Source organism: Pangasianodon hypophthalmus, chromosome 15, assembly GCF_027358585.1.
Source record: "Pangasianodon hypophthalmus isolate fPanHyp1 chromosome 15, fPanHyp1.pri, whole genome shotgun sequence".
NCBI lineage: Eukaryota > Metazoa > Chordata > Actinopteri > Siluriformes > Pangasiidae > Pangasianodon > Pangasianodon hypophthalmus.
Window position 1 is genome coordinate 22,425,589 of NC_069724.1, and position 16,742 is coordinate 22,442,330.

The 16,742-nt window shown below is 40.4% G+C and overlaps 2 protein-coding genes across 3 annotated transcripts in view; both read left to right on the forward strand.

Moving 5' to 3' along the window:
* The window catches only part of atp8b1 (ATPase phospholipid transporting 8B1), a 32,787-nt gene extending 25,513 nt beyond the window's left edge, over nt 1–7,274 (forward strand). Inside the window, exons 19-28 of the mRNA XM_034311358.2 lie at nt 279–390; nt 470–545; nt 692–818; nt 1,788–2,073; nt 2,185–2,408; nt 2,797–2,880; nt 2,981–3,226; nt 3,344–3,482; nt 4,055–4,185; nt 5,347–7,274. Of these exons, the coding sequence (XP_034167249.1) occupies nt 279–390; nt 470–545; nt 692–818; nt 1,788–2,073; nt 2,185–2,408; nt 2,797–2,880; nt 2,981–3,226; nt 3,344–3,482; nt 4,055–4,185; nt 5,347–5,568 (1,647 nt within the window). The 3' untranslated portion in view covers nt 5,569–7,274. The remainder of the gene's footprint in view (nt 1–278; nt 391–469; nt 546–691; nt 819–1,787; nt 2,074–2,184; nt 2,409–2,796; nt 2,881–2,980; nt 3,227–3,343; nt 3,483–4,054; nt 4,186–5,346) is intronic.
* Nucleotides 7,275–8,617: 1,343 nt separating this feature from the next.
* The window catches only part of dym (dymeclin), an 81,315-nt gene continuing 73,190 nt past the window's right edge, over nt 8,618–16,742 (forward strand). The window contains exons 1-2 of one of the 2 annotated variants that reach the window (XM_053240010.1): nt 8,618–8,834; nt 14,651–14,862. In XM_053240010.1, the coding sequence (XP_053095985.1) occupies nt 14,723–14,862 (140 nt within the window). In that variant the 5' untranslated portion in view covers nt 8,618–8,834; nt 14,651–14,722. The remainder of the gene's footprint in view (nt 8,835–14,650; nt 14,863–16,742) is intronic. The other variant, XM_026928957.3, reaches the window with a different exon arrangement.

The following is a 16,742-nucleotide window of genomic DNA, read 5'->3' on the forward strand; positions in this document are numbered from 1 at the left end:
GAATTTTCTACACCTGGTTATAACAGTTTTAAACCTTGCACACAAAAACAAGCCATAGAATACAATTTCAATTTGACGTGATTCAATTTTAATCCTTCACTTACAAATGCAAAAATTTCAGTTCAGCTTGAATTGGCACATTTTTCATTCTGCTCTACGACACATTTGTTACTGGTCGTGTGCTTCATTTTGATTTAATTTCCTCCAGCGTGAAAACGCTTACTTTCTCAGTAGGATGTAATTTTAGATAACTTGATTTTGTTTCTTCATTTGTGTAGCTGATTGGAGCGACAGCCATTGAAGACAAGCTTCAAGATGGAGTTCCTGAGACCATCGCCAACCTGGCCAAGGCTGAGATCAAAATTTGGGTTCTTACTGGGGACAAGAAAGGTTGGTGGCCAGCTAAGAGTAAATTTGTGGAAAATGTTTTCAGTTTAGCATGAGTAGTTAATGTTTCTTGGTTTAACAGAGACCGCTGAGAACATTGGATATTCTTGTGAGCTGCTGACAGATGACATGACTATTCACTATGGAGAGGACGTAAAGTAAGCTTCCTGATGGTCTATACACATCTTTTGTTGCTCCCTGCATGTGTGTGTGTGTGTGTGTGTGTGTGTGTGTGTGAAAGACAGAGAGAAAGAGAGAGAAATGTCTTACCTATATTGCCGTTTCTGTCTTTTCCTGTGTGTAGTCAGAAGTTGTCAGCCAGACAGGCAAACCGGAGGAACGAGGCAGGAGCGGCGCGCAAGAACAAGACACAGGAGCCATTTTTCCCCGAACCTGGCAAGAATGCTCTCATCATCACTGGAGGTTGGCTGGTAAGAGGAGAAATTTCATTCAGCATGTCACAATGTTTCTTCAGCTCTGGACATTAACCGTCATTTTCTCAATACATTTTTAAAAAGAATTGGTCATTACTCATGATGCTTTTCTACCATGCAGTTACATGAATGCATGAATGCACAAAAACATTAAACACTCTACATAATTGAAGCTAAATGACTGGATGGGAGCGAGACAGACAGAAACGAAGAGAGACACCGATTCAGAGAGACAGAGTGCAAGAGATGGAGACGAAGCAACTTTTGCACTGACAGAGAGAGACAGATAAACAGAGAGACAGAGAGGGAAAGAGACTGAAATGGAGACACACAGATGGACAGACAGAGAGGGACGGAAAGACAGACAGTGACAGACATGGCAGAGAGAGACAGGCAGAGAGAGAGAGCGAAAGAGAGGGAGACAGACGGATAGATAGACAGAAAAAAAACAGAGAAACAGATGGATCGAGATTGACAGAGAGACAGACAGACAGAGAGAAATGGGGAGACAGTCACAGTGAGAGAGAGACAGACAAAGAGCAAGAGAAAGACAGAGAAACAGACGTGGTCAGAGAGAAACAGAGAGATGAACACAACAAGACAGACAGACAGCAAGAGACACAGAAAGGGACAGACAGACAGAGAGAATGACAGATAGAGAGAGAAATAGAGGCAGACAGAGATGGACAGAGAGAAAGACAGTCAGAGAGAAACAGAGACACGGGCAGTGAAGAGAGAGACAGACAGAGAAAACGATAGAGGGAAACAGACAGGTGGACAGAGAGTACAGACCCAGACTGAACTACACCTCATGTGTTACAACCCAGAAGTAGTTGTGTAATTGTTCAGCTCTCAAAGTGTGGAAACTGGGAGGCCAAACAAGCAGCAACATCAGTACTGATCACCACTCTCTCTCTCTCTCTCTCTCTCTCTCTCTCTCTCTCTCTCCTTTGCCTTTATCTGCAGAATGAGATTCTGTATGAGAAGAAGAAGAAGCGCCGTCGTCTGCGTCTGCGTCGTCTCGGGAAGCGCGTCCCCCCCGCCACCCCTCAGGACGGCCAACCCATCAACGACCGGGAGAAGGAGATGAGGCAGCGTGACTTTGTGGACATGGCCTGTGAGTGCAGCGCTGTCATCTGCTGCCGTGTCACCCCCAAACAGAAGGCCAACGTGGTGAGCCTGGTGAAGCGCTACAAGAAGGCCGTCACTCTGTCCATCGGCGACGGAGCCAACGACGTCAACATGATAAAGAGTGAGTAGCTAAAGGAACACTTGAGATCTAAATGTTAGTGCCAGGTCAGAGCAGTGCCAAAGGAATGATATCATGTAACTCTACTTTTCTTTTCTATTTTCCGCCGTGCAGCTGCAGACATCGGCGTGGGCATCAGCGGGCAGGAAGGCATGCAGGCAGTGATGTCCAGTGACTATGCTCTCGCTCAGTTCCGCTACCTCCAGCGCCTCCTGCTGGTGCACGGCCGCTGGTCCTACATCCGCATGTGCAAGTTCTTGCGCTTCTTCTTTTACAAGAACTTTGCCTTCACCCTGGTTCACTTCTGGTACTCCTTCTTCAGTGGATACTCTGCACAGGTGAGGGACAAAATGTAAATTTCAGCATTAGCAGAGGGCTTCGTAGGACTTTAAAATCAGATCAGGCGTTTTTAATTCCCGTCCTAGCATTGAAAGATGAGAGATGAGCACAGTTTGGTGATTCAAATGCACCTCATTAAGTTAATTATCAGGTCTAGCAGGTGTGTGTACATCATTAAATCATTACACCAACCCTACATTGATTATTTTCCTATAACAGTACACCGAGTGTTTTTTTCCCTTACTTACTGTTCTATATAGTCAATTTTTGTGTAGAAATGTTTAATAATATTCATTGTGCTTTTTTTATCTTTACAGACTTTGGCACCATTGTGAAAAGTCTGACATTGTGACATTGTGATTGACTGTCATTTTGTTATTTTGCTAGATTGCCTATGAAGACTGGTTCATCACCCTTTACAACGTGTTGTATAGCAGTTTACCCGTCCTCCTTGTTGGGTTGCTGGATCAGGTGACATTTTGTTGACAAACTGCTTTATCCTACAAATACTTCCTCCATAAAGGAAGATCTGCATTCCAACTCAAATATTTCTTTTATCTCTCATATGTAGGACGTGAACGACAAATTGAGTTTGCGCTTTCCGAGGTTGTATCTTCCGGGTCAGCAAGGGTCGCTGTTTAATTACAAGAACTTCTTCATCAGCCTCTTTCATGGCATCTTCACGTCCCTCATCATCTTCTTCATCCCATATGGAGCTTTTCTGCAGACGATGGGTCAGGACGGAGAGGCGCCGTCTGATTACCAGTCCTTCGCTGTGGTCACTGCATCCTCACTTATCATGATAGTCAACCTGCAGGTATCTGATCCTGAAATGAAATGTACTGAACGGTTTAGTGAATAGCGGTACCAGAGGCAGTCCAAAAATTTTAATGGTGGTGATTGCATATTGATGTCATTTCCTGTCTTCAACCAGATCTCCTTGGACACCTCGTACTGGACGTTTGTGAACTGCTTTGCTGTGTTGGGCAGTATAGCCATTTACTTCGGCATCATGTTCGATATACAGAGTGCAGGAATACACGTCATCTTCCCATCATCCTTCAAATTCACTGGTGTGTAACACTCCCTGAAATGCCATAAATTAGAAATGTGTATAAAATGTTCACTGGCTGTAGGATGGATACAGAATGGTTGACTTGGACTCAATATTGGTGTCTTATCAAAAGTAAGGAATAAAACATCACAAGGCATGCTGTCATTGGAAACTAATCAAGAACAGTGTGGTACTAATCTTAAATTTTTTGGCACGTCTGCCATACAAATCCTGTCAATTCGTTGCTTCTATAGAATACGATAACGTATTATAATGAGCATATTAATATAAAACTTGAACTAATGTCAGAGCGGCTGTTAGAGAAAATAAATCAACACCTTCTGACCAATTGGATGAATTCACCAGTGCTGTGGTATAAAAGTATAATAATATAGAGGTAGCTTGTATTCCACAAACATCCAGGTCTAAGTATTTCCCTTTTATGTGGTACATTTGTACATTTCAAAGCACTCAGTATAAATTATGTGGATGTGAGCAAGAACCGAGGACCGTATTTATTAACTGCACAGTTTGCATTAAATATAAGGCTTGGTTAGACCACATTATAAACGGTGCTTTTCTTCCCCGCAGGTGTTGCCGCTAATGCACTTCGCCAGCCGTACCTGTGGCTCACCATCATTCTAACGGTGGGAATCAGCCTCCTGCCAGCCATCTGTACCCAGTTCCTCTGTAAGACCATCTGGCCCACTGTTGGAGACAAGGTACAGGATTAACCTGTTGAAGTACACGGCTTCAGGATACTGAACTGAAAAGATTGTAGCGATAAATCCTATTCTGTATGTCTTTTCAATTCTGCATAGTTAAAGGAACACTCTAGTTTGTCTTCAGCCTAATCTTCATCCACCACATCTGTAGCACACAAACATTTTGACATATTTCCCTGTGCTTACAAATCTGGGGAAAACCTGTCTGATAAAAGCACAATAGCAGTCATTGGATTTCTATACACGAGAGCACAATAAAAAAGAATTCTAAGTACTTCCTTTCCCGAAGGTTTTATGGGTGATTAAAAAAAACCTGTAATTGTTGATATGGTAAAGTTTTCTGTTAGGAGACGGTTATTTAGCATTTTTGGAATTAGTCACCACTGTCAGTGCTTTGTAACAGTTAGTGGTAAAGCTGTAACTTTAAGTTTTCCTATACAGATAAGTCTTCAGGGCTCTGTGGTTTTTTTGGTAATGTGACAAGCTGCATTTTTAAAATCTTTTTAACTTTAATTGAGAGGGAAAAAAGAGAGGCTGATGAGGGAACGACTGTTTATAGCTGTTAAAAAAATTAATAACAGGAACTAATTTGTTTTGTGAACAGTGTACAACTTTAAGCACAATTATAAACAGACAAAAAGTATAACTTTTTTTAATTAACTGCCAAATTGCTCTGGTATAACTGGAATAAAACACTTCAGGGCATGCTGTTATTGGAAAAACAGTAATGCTGCTTTATCACAATACCTTGTCGTTGATTATTTTCCTATAACAACACATCCCGTTGTGTTCATTCATTACTTACTGCCTCGCGAAAGCGTGTTTCAGGAAGACATTCAATGTAATTCAGAAACTGCTATTAGAATTTTATTACCAGTGAATTTTAAATTAACGCAGGAAATTATTCCTTCAAAAAAATGAAAAAATTATTCAGTTGAAAATTGCTCATATGTGGGAGATGGAGATTGAAAAATCTTGGAGTATTTCTTAGGTAGTGCTTCTTGTTAACACAAGAGATTTTAAACAATCATTAAATTACATAAATAACCTATTTCTTTAGGTATATATTCTATATTCATTATTCTGAAGTCTGTTTATGCTTCATTTAGTTGGTTGCACTTCATCCCGTTCTTTCCGTATCTGCTTTTCAACCTGTAGGTTCTTAGAAGCAGGAAGAAGTACGAGATGGAGGAAGAGGAGAAGAAGAGGGTTCCTACTTTGCAACGTGGTGCTCGCTCACGCCGCTCTGCGTATGCCTTCTCTCACTCCCGAGGTTACGCCGACCTCATCTCTTCAGGCCGGAGTATCCGCCAGAAGCCACGGAGGCGCCCGGATCTTAGGGATAGCATCCGGGAGGAACCCATAGCCGAAACCTTATGAGACATTTGACCTTGAGATATTTGGACAGGCAGGAACAATGAAATATTTCTCCCTATTTTATATATGCAGCCTGATTGTGGAATCAAAATGTTTAAGGAAACACTCATTCAGCTTGGTTTTAATTTCGAAAGCTAAATGGGCGTGACGCATGACACATTTTGTCACCTGCCATCTGAAGAGATTCCAGGTTGTTTTCCATTTTGGCTCTTAAACTGCTGGTCCTGGTACCACTTGATCTGCTTCCTTCTTTCCATTGAAAATGAAACCGAGCCCAGGGGAAAGGGAGTAGGGAAGGACACTTAGGGACTTGAACTCTATACAGCATGATTTGAAATAGCTATAAAAGAGCAGAATGAGCCAATGAGAACGTTTACACAAAGGGTAGTGAGCGAGACTTTCTCCCACTCCCCAAAAAAAACCAGCACTGGTTTTAAAAAGAGTACACTGTGCATGACAAACTAGATATCTCAGGATTTTATCTTTCCACTATTTTAGAAGGTGCATTATATAGGAATTTAATTCATTACAAAATAAAGATAAAAAAGGTAATTGCTTAAAAACACAAGGGTAACTATTCAGTTGGTACATTTAATAGGATTAAAATGCAAAAATTCAGTCTGCTCATTTCGTTATCACTAAAAAGTAGCTTCATATTTCCTGACTTCACATATTTATGCCAGAATTGTAAATATTGATGTAAAAATCAAACATATTATACATGAAAAGAGCCATTATCCTTGTTCCACGAATATAATTATATATTGTTACAAAATCCACTAACACACAGACTATAGGATAAAATTTTGTACTGTGGAAATGTTTCTACATAATGCACCTTTAAAAGCTTATTTAATGCCCTGATCTCAGCCTCGTACACCTTAACCAAGGTCATGTTCTGTTTCTTTCTCAGTTGTAACGTAATGACCTGCAGCTTCATCGGGCAGAGAAGGAGCTCACGATATAATGTCTCTTAATTTATATACATTTGTGAATATTTTTCATCTATCACATGACTCTCGACTGTAAGGCTTTAATCTTTACCATATTAATGACTTCGCTCTGCATGATGGATTATGCTCAAGCACACTTTATTTTTGCATTAAGGGATGACTGGGTGTATGTGGGATGCCTTCCAGGTGGAGAACTTCTGATCATGTTTACACTAATCTTACTACTTTTGCACTTCCGTCTCCTCTAGCTGAGAAGATCAGCTCTGATCAGAATGGTATCATTTTCTTTGCACACTATGACTAGTGTTTGTCATTTTCTTTCCTTCATGTTTGTTTTGTGTCAAACATTTCCCTTACTTTAGAGCCCACAATTCTCTTTATGAACAACAGTTTATTCGGATCCAGGTAGGAATATCAATACATTGGTAATGGAATTTGTTAGTTGAGAAAAGTGTCTATTTTTAACAAAACAAAAAAAAAAGAACTGTTACATATTTAAACTCAATCTGCCATAACGGATGATTATTTGTTCTGTGTCTTTTTAACACTGCTGTTTTCTGAACGGGTGCCTGAATGGCCAGCAATGCCAGTGCCGTATGCTTAAAAGGAAAAAACTACATTTTACAGAATGTTGTTTTTAATGTATTGTAATATACTTTGTACAAATAACTATAAATAAAGGTGTACAAATAACTGTTAATTTGTTTGAGGATTGTGTTGCATCCCAGAATGAGAATAAAAAGTTAGCATACTGTACTTTTCCTTGTACTTTGTACCTTGTGCATCTGGAAATGTGAATATACACTCAATGATCAAATTATTAGGAACCATTCTGAAACTGGGAAACGCTGTGCATTCGGAGATGCTTTTCTGTTCACAACTGATGTAAAGAGTGATTATTTGAGTTACTGTACCCTTCCTGTGTGTTTCTACAACAAACATTCTCTAATGTAAAATCTAGAGACAGTTATCTGTGAAAATCCCAAGGGATCAGCAGTTTCTGAAACACTCAAGCCAGCCTGTCCGGCACCAGCAACCAAGCCATAGTCAAATCACTGAGATCACATTGCCCCCAGTCTGACGTTTGATCTTAATATTAACTGACGCTCTTGACCCGTGCCTGCATGCATTTGTGCACTGAGCTGACGCTTCGTGATAGGCTTATTAGATAATTGTGTGAATGAACAGATGTACAGTGGTTCCTAATAAATTGTTCAGAGTGTTGTATACCTTTTAAAAATAATCGAAGGCACATATTAAGGCCTTAAGGTGCACTGATTTACCTTTAAAGCTTTATTCTAAAAGGTAATTAAAGGTACATCACATGCACCTTCCCAGGTGAAACATATATACTAAAGATGGTACGAGTCACATGTTCGAGAGAAAGTTGCATCATCCGGATATCCTGAAGATCATACAAAGTCAATTTTCTCTCTCATTCTTTTTGCTCTATTTTCAGTGATATTGTGATCATTGACAGATGAGATCACTTTGAACATACAACCCTGGTACCAGATTATATACTCAACATAATCTATTCATTATGAGAGTGTCTTTAATTTTCTTATGCCATAACACCGATGTTATTTGCTAATTCTATGCTTTAAAAAAACCTGCTACCCAATTTAGAGCAAAATATATCCATTTTCAACAGGGAAACAAAGAAAAAAAGATTGTTTCCTGAGATGGGTTAACAATTTTTCTTGAATAGACTAATTCCCTTAGATTTAATGTTGAAAAATGATTTAAAAAATAGATAAGCTTTCATTTTTAAGGGCACCCCATTCATGAAATCAGCCATGTAGACTTTTTACTGTTATTTTACTTCTTTTATTACATTCCCAGAACATTTTAAAAAGGTATACCGTTAACTGTAAAGTAACAGCTAATAGCATCTGTCAAATTTGAAGACTAACATCCACACATGCGCAAAAGGCGTGTAGTGTCACGTTACAATTACGCAGTCGATACTTCCTTATTGGTCGTCTGACAAGTCCCGCCTTCAGCGCGTTGATTGGCTTATAACTCATATGCCGACTTCTGATTGGATAGTGAATTAGTCTTAGCCAATCACAGTGCGCGAGGCGGGTGCAATCGAAACAAAAATAATAACGCTTCACGTCCAGGTGTATGGTCGCTGGGCGACGTGGACGGCACGTCAATCTGTTAGCTGGGAATGGTAGCTAACAAGCTAAACAGGCTAGTAAATATTCCTGTGAATACGCTTTCCTGGTCTTTTTGATATTCCGCATTTCGACACAAAGAGCTGCAGGACGGATATTTGTAACCAGAGCTGTCATAGCCGCCATTTTGTAGGTAAGTTAACGCTGAATTAACGCCTAAAAACTCATTTAGCCGGCTTGCTAGGGGGCTATGCTAACTTTGAATCTGCGTAGATGGTGTCCAGGCTAGCTGGTGCTACGTTTAGCTATGCTAGGTATCAGCGATAGCACAGCATCCTTTCACATAGGACAATTTAGAATATATATACATAAAAAGAGAATAATGTGCCTCATATTGTCTATTTTTTTGTTTGTTTTTTAAGCTAACTAGCTTTAGGGTAACGAGCTAGCTGTCACTGTCACTGTCAATACTTGGCTTTGCAAGTAAGTTTTCAAACTAAAAAGACTTCCTGGTTGAAAAGTGTCACTTGGTTTTATTTAAGCTAAAACACAAGAACATGTTTTGCATCATTTGGCTAAAGTTAGTCTTTAATATCTGTTTAGAAACAGTAGCTAGTGTTTAATAGTGCAGCATCATGACAGAAGACATTTTAGAGCTAGTCAGCTTCAGTTATTAAATAGTTATTACGTCATTACAACACTATTGCGTTCTCGATTCTCATTGGTTGATTTATTTACTCTTAAAAAGTTGTGTATATCTGACTGTAAACAGTAGCGTGACAGAAAGCCATGATATTTACTTTATTGAGAAAATGGCAACACATCCTGGCTTATGTGTTGATTCAACTTCAGTTTTTTGGTTATTAACGAGTTATTACAGGCGTAGGAGAATCCCGAGACACAATAAACTACAGCTATCTGTTTATCTTTCTGTCTGTTAGGTGTGGAGATGATTAGATTTGATTTCAATTCAGCATCCCTTTATAATAAAATTATTTGTCATGCATCTAGATATCATTTTCATTCACAACGAAGAACTCCAGGGTTAATGTCAGGGTTGCATCGATACGGAGACTGGTATCATGGTATCAATCTGATCCCGTGCTCATTTACTCCTGCTTACTCTGATCCCACGTGAAACGATCCCACGCGAAGTAAGCGTAGACGACATGATCATTGATGGCAATCACATCAAAACAGACTTCATCTTAAACATAAAACTCAGCACAAGGCGTCCATGCGAAGCTTGGACGCTCACAAAAGCATCCATCCATCCATTTTCTGTACCGCGTATCCTACACAGGGTCACGGAGAGCCTGGAGTCTATCCCAGGGGACTCGGGGCACAAGGCAGGGGACACCCTGGACGGGGTGCCAAGCCATCACAGGGCACAATCACACACACACACACACACACACACACACGTGCACACACACACTCACGCAGTACGGACAATTTAGAAATGCCAATCAGACTACAACGCATGTCTTTGGTCTGGGGGAGGAAACCGGAGTACCTGGAGGACCCCTGAAGCACAGAGAGAACATGCAAACTCCACACACACACACACACACACACAGGGCAGAGGTGGGATTCGAACCCCTAACCCCCGGAGGTGAGAGGCAACAGTGCTAACCACAAAGCCTCCGTGCCCCCCCGCTCACTAAAGCATTAGAATGTGAATTTCGTATATTTTTGTGTTATATACACGTCACATTATATAATCTACCTGTGGTGTATTTCATAAAGCTCCATTTTTGCCCATGTGTTTTTCTTTCTTTCTTATGAACTTGCTAAGAGCGTAACATTTGCCTTTAAAAATGTACAAAACATAAGTTACAGTTACGTTTTCGAGATTTAAAAAAAAAAAAAAAAATCCAATCTCAGAAATAGATTTTTGATGGAAATTAGGCCGAAGAGAGTCACATTCGTCTGCCACACTAAAGTGGAGAGACGTGGAGCAGGGTTAAGCGGAGTCGAAACGGGAGATACGAACTGGAATGGTGTGAGTGCGTCTGCACTTTTTACTTTAGATATAGAGAAGAAGCTAATACTGCATTCCACTTAGCTCAGAAGAAGGAAGTTTCTTGGAAACTTGGAATTATGTCATTTTTTTTTTTACTTCTGTGCATTTGAGCTACAAAGTGTGTTGGTCTTTCGTTAGCTAGCCGGGTCGAATACCCAGCTCGTCTGTTTGATCAGACCAGGATGCAAGGTGCGGACGTGCTGAACAAACTCACTCCTGGTACGCCTTTTTTTTTTTTTTTTTCCTCCAGCCAAGCCATTCTCGGATTATGTGTGTGTGTGTTTAAAGGGTGTGTACTGAGATGCTCACCCGTCTCAGTTAAAGTTAAAGTATAACTGCTAGTGTTTCGGTTTAAAGGAGTTGGTGCGTGGTATAGATGTCGCTGTGTAATATCACGATGAGTTCTCAGTGACTTTATTATGTAATTTGAGTGGAATGACAGTGTAGTAGCTTTTTTCTTTTATGACATGATCATGTGTGCAGCACTTTCAGCAGGATGTCACATGGCAGTAGCCTGTAAACACCTGAAATCATGTAATGCGCAGATTACTTTACAGCTTAGACTAAAAGAATAATCAGCTGTTTTGCTTAATACTGAGATCATGATCAAGGTTCTATCTATCTATCTATCTATCTATCTATCCATCTATCTATCTATCTATCTGTCTGTGTAGTTATACCACAGCGCTGTTGAGTTCTCAAATCTGAGTGGACAGCACTGAATGTGTTAATTTTCTGTAACAGCAGACCTGACACAGGTTTATATTAATGCTCTTATCGTTTCAAATTTTATTTAACATATCTATTTAACATTTATGGAAGGAGTCTCCAGTGTCAGCGCTTTGTAACAGCAGGTTTTCAGAAACGGGGAAAGTCTTTAGGACAGAGTTTATGCTTTTTTAGGTACAGAGAATCAATAAATGTACTATAAATATAACTATAAGTAGATAAAAAGTATGATGTGTCATTCTTTAATAAATTAAAAAAGGAATAATAAGGGAATAAAACAGTAAAGAAATAAAGAACTTCAGATCTTCTTACTGGAAAATAATCCACTTCGGATCACATCACCTCGTCGCTGATCATTTTCCTTTAACAGCAAACCCCCAACTGTTTTGTTCATTTCTGAACTAATCCGCTGAGGCACACATTTTACGTGTGATCTTCTGGAAAGCGTCTTCAAGAGCTTTTAAAAAGCGCAGCTGAAGCAGCACTTCCAAAGTTCTCAACTTTTCAGAAAAGTCGTGAATAACACCAAGCACTTTTTTACTTTTCGACCGATCAGATCACACGTTGGTGGGGAAGCGAGGAAAAATCAATATGGCAGAAAATTAGTGTGGTTAGTGAGTGAATATAAAGAGATTTATGACATGCTGAATTGAAAATAGTTCACTGTCAATTTTCCAGCGTGTCAGTGTGACTAAAAATAACGACGTGTCACTTTTCTGTACGTGATGTAACGTCTCACTTTAGCTGTTGTTGCAGTATCACTAGTCTTTCTTTCATCTGCGTTACTGTTGAGCTTTTTAGCTGGTATTAGCTAAGACTCATCAGGGCGTTGCTATGGTTACAGTGTGAGCTGATTTTCAGCATCTTTTGATTGTTTGTGATGAAGCTGAAAAACTGAATGCCTTTAAAACGCGTGTAAGTATGCAGCTGTATTACAACCTGATTGCTGTGATGTTTAAGACAGCTCTAACATGTCTGTCATCCTCACAGAGCTTCTGATGGATGATGCGTACTGCGCTCTGTGAAGCATTGATGCTAGCGCTTAGTAAGTTAAACCAGGTTAGCAGTTAAACCTCTTTGTGAGACACACCTGTCTTCAAGAGGAGTGTTGCTAATTTCAGTTATGTGTGTGTGTGTGAATGAATGCGTTTTGTAAGCAGTTGTCAATACGGCCTTTTCATAACACAATAATAGTGTGACCTGTTTCTGTATAGGGTGGGATTTTTATTGAGTTGGAAAGCATTCAGGAGTCGCTGTCACTTGCGAGGATCTCGGCGCAAGTTGGCGTGTTTAGAAAGAGAAATTGTTTTTCTTTTTTTTTATCATCCAGAGAGAAGATGAGTAGAAACTGTGGCATTGTCAGGCGCACTAGACAGTTATCATTGGATGCATCTCAATCAGCTCCCTAGGTGTTGAATCAGTATATCGTGTCCATGAGTTCTGTTAAACTATGGAAAGGCTCACTACACACTGGGACACTGATGACTCAGTTTCCGGCGACATGACTACGTACTCACAGGCGGGACCCATATCTTTCTGACATTATACAGTATGTCATATATAAATTTGTTAGATTAATCACGCAGTTTCTGTCATGGTACATCAAGCAGGATCGTAGGCTAGCTAGTGAATTTTTAAAAATCATTAAACACTTAAGTCGTTAAACTGAAACAAACTGTATATAGAACATCAGATAAAGTTAAAAATCACTAACGTAAGTAATCATTTGAGAGCTACAACAACGATAACAAGCTGCTTACATTTGTAGATAAAGTTAGCTGAGAGTTCGTTCGCCATTTTCAGGAAATATGACGTCATTTCCAGTAAGGGAACATAGTGTGTATTGATGCTCCCAGGTGTTTGCGGTGCATTGTGGGATTTTTTTTAGGAAGTGAACATTCCAGTTCACTGGAAGGTTTTTGCAGTTGAGACAGCCCTTAAAATGGCCGACTCCCTGATCAGTGCCCTGACTACTGAAGTAGGGAGCTGATTGAGACGCCCGCTGTCAGTTTTCATCATGAAAAGACAGACGAACAGTAGAAGGAAAGAACAGCAGGACTGACCATTGAGCCACACACACGTCTACAGTGATGGATGTTATCAGGAGTGAATAGCACACGTATTTAACTTTTAATTAACTGTCTGATACCACATGCACATTTAAAAAAAACTGATTTGTATACTGTTAGTTAGAAATCTTGTAAAGTGATATAACTCTCACTCTCTCTCTCGCTTTCTCTGTCTCTCTCTGTCTGTTTCCATCAGTCCTAAATTAAATAGGCGTGGCCTCAGCTAAATTAGCCTTCGTGCACAATATCGAATCACGTTTTGTCACATTGACACCGATCCGAATCGTTTCTTCCTGACTCATTGGCCGATTGATCTCTTTCTCTCTTACAGCAGATTTTTGTTCTTCATCTCAAAAGGACACGCCCGTAATTATCGAGCGTCTGTGTCAGGCGTGTCATTAATACGTTGAATAAACAGGATTAGACAATTTGCTTCTATATAAACTTCCTGTTCCAGAGTCAGGTTGTTGTTTTTTTTTCCCTTGTATTTAATTTGTAAATATATAAACACTAAACCACAGCGCTGCTGAATTCTCAAACCTGATTGGTCAGAAGCTGATGATTAATTTTCTGTACCAGCAGCTCTGACGAGGCAAATCGCAGGTTTGTGTAAACACGCTTGTTCTAATGTGTTATCGTTTCTGTAGCACTTGGGGGGAAAAATTGATATACGTTGATAGAGTGAAGCTCGGAGATGTTTATCTAGCGTTTGTGGAAGGAGTCTCCAGTGTGAGTGCTTTGGAAGCAGTCAGAGGAAAAGCGCTAAGTTTTCTGCCATAGGAAGTCAGGGCAAGGCTTTTTATGCTGCATTTTTTTTTTGTGCTTGTTTACTGGTTTGTGGATTTTCCACAACATGAAATGTAACTATAAATGGAGAAAAAGTTTATTGTAATTCTTTAATAAATAAATAAATAAATATTTGTAATTGTGGGCAAATTGATGTGGTGTAAGAGGAATAAACCACATCAGGATCTTCTGTTAAAGGAAAATAATAGTCTAACTTCAGGGTGGTAACGCTAACTCCGCTTCATTACACCACCTTGTCACTGATTATTTTCCTGTAGCAGCACACCCCCCGAGTGTTTTATTCCTTACATTTTGCAGGGTTAAATTTGATATCTGTTAAGTGTAAGTTAGTACAATGTAGTACAATGTTTACTACAATTGAGTGCTTTGTTTCTACAGGGTTTGCAGTGTGAGGTGATGTGGCTCTGAAGGAGTGTGTGAGTGAGTGTGTGTGAGTGTGTGTTTGGGGTGATGGGTGCCAACACCAGCCAGGTGAGAGACCTGGCGGAGAGTCAGAGCATCCGCACTCTGATTGGTCCCGAGCCCATTTCAGAGAACGAGCCCTTCTGGAACCAGCTCATCTCATTCACCTTCACCAGCCCCTCCTGCAGGTGAGCACAACACACACACACACACACACACACACACACACACTTACACACTCATCAGTTTTATAGCACACAGCTTCCGGATACAAACTATAAATACAAACTTATTTCAAAATCGCTGTATATTGTCCCAGCATAAAAAAAGGTGTCTTAACATCTGGAGTATATGTCAGAGAAAATCATTTTCTTCAGGATGTTTGTGAAATCGCATGTGTAAGCTAATTCTTAGGAATGAAAAAGTCAGCCACTTTGGAACTCCACCCAAAAAACACATTACAAACCTATATATGGCTGTTTTTCCCCCCTAATTTTAGCTCTTTCCTCATCAAAGAGCTCATCAAAGAAAGTTTTCTCACTTGTCATTTTTGTTTCATATAAATTCATGTCCTACAGATGACCTGAAAATAAAACATGGCATGTTTAAATATTTCTGAAGTTGAGACGAAGCACATTTTCCCTTCAATAACGTTTTCTTAGCCTCCGTCTGGCTCTCAGCGGGAGGACACATTGCGTCATTTCCTCGCTCGCTGAGCCCGGTGTGTGCGCCTGCAGTAGTCTCTCTCTCTCTCTCTCTCTCTCTCTCTCTCTCTCCTCCTGGTTGACAGTCATTCACTCAGGAGCGAGACGCAGGTCAGAGGAGGTCAGCGTACCCTGTGTAGCTGTCACAGCTGTCACAGAAAAAGAGCCGAACCCTCTGCTATAGCAGCTGTTATTTACCATACGCGCCCAAATTCCTGCCAAGCCGCTTTCCGGATTTGCAAACGCACACATCTGGGTTGTGACTTAGCAAACTTTATTGCGCATTCGAACGCTAAACAGGCAAGGGAAAGTTTCCCTGTTAAACATCCTTGCTCACCATGTGACAGGGTTTAGAATTGACTACGACAGTTCCATTCAGCTGCCAGCTGACCTCATCTGGCAGGAGCCGCCGAGGCCGGTGAGCACATGGCGGACAGGCACGAGCTTTTATTACATCACAGACTGAACTGGAGACGCGATGGCAAGGCTTTTCTGAGTCTCAGGTGCATCAGAAGATTCAGATTCAGAAGCTCTGATCTCCGTTGGTGTGTGCAAACTGAAAAATTGCACACACAGTTAGTGGGTGTGTCGCAAGTGATCTAGAAATTCGGCGTGTAACAGTACATCGGGACACAAAAGTGACTGTGCTTCGTGGAAATCTGCGATTCACAACCTGGAAATCAGAATTTTATTAAGCATGCACTTTATACTGTTCAAGAGTCTATTTCAGACCTACCTCTGAGGCGGGAATACACTAAGGATGAAACACCGGTTGATTGCAGGTCGCTGATTACACACTCATTCATACCTAGGGGCAGTTTATCATAGCCAGTCCACCTACTGAGAAGGTGAGAAGAAACCCAAACAACACAGGGAGAACAAACGCACACGGACAATATCCTGAGCTCAGGACTGAAACTGTTCATATGAACAGTTTATAATATAAACTGTTAATATTGTGTGGGTTTTTTTTTTTTTTTTTTTTTTTGTCTTCTTGAGGCAGAAAACGCCTTACACTAATTTAATACCTGCCCTTCGGCGTTATTCATTCGCATGCAGTGGCTGATCCAAAGTGACTTTCAGGCTCCAGTAAACCACACAGCGGGTGTTAAATGAGTTTACGTGCATCGACATCACCCTGCATTTTGCGCCTTCAGGCTTAAAACAAAAGACGCAATTCTCAGTAGGCACTGTTCGTAAATCAGCATGTTTCTGCACTTTCTCCACCTAAATCAGGTCCTGAATGTAGAAACACATTCAACACTCTCCCTCTGGTTTACAGGGTGTTGCATAAGTATTTACCCCCCTTGAACTTTTCCACATGTTTAGTGTTACAGCCCAGAACTGAAATTGATTTAATGCAG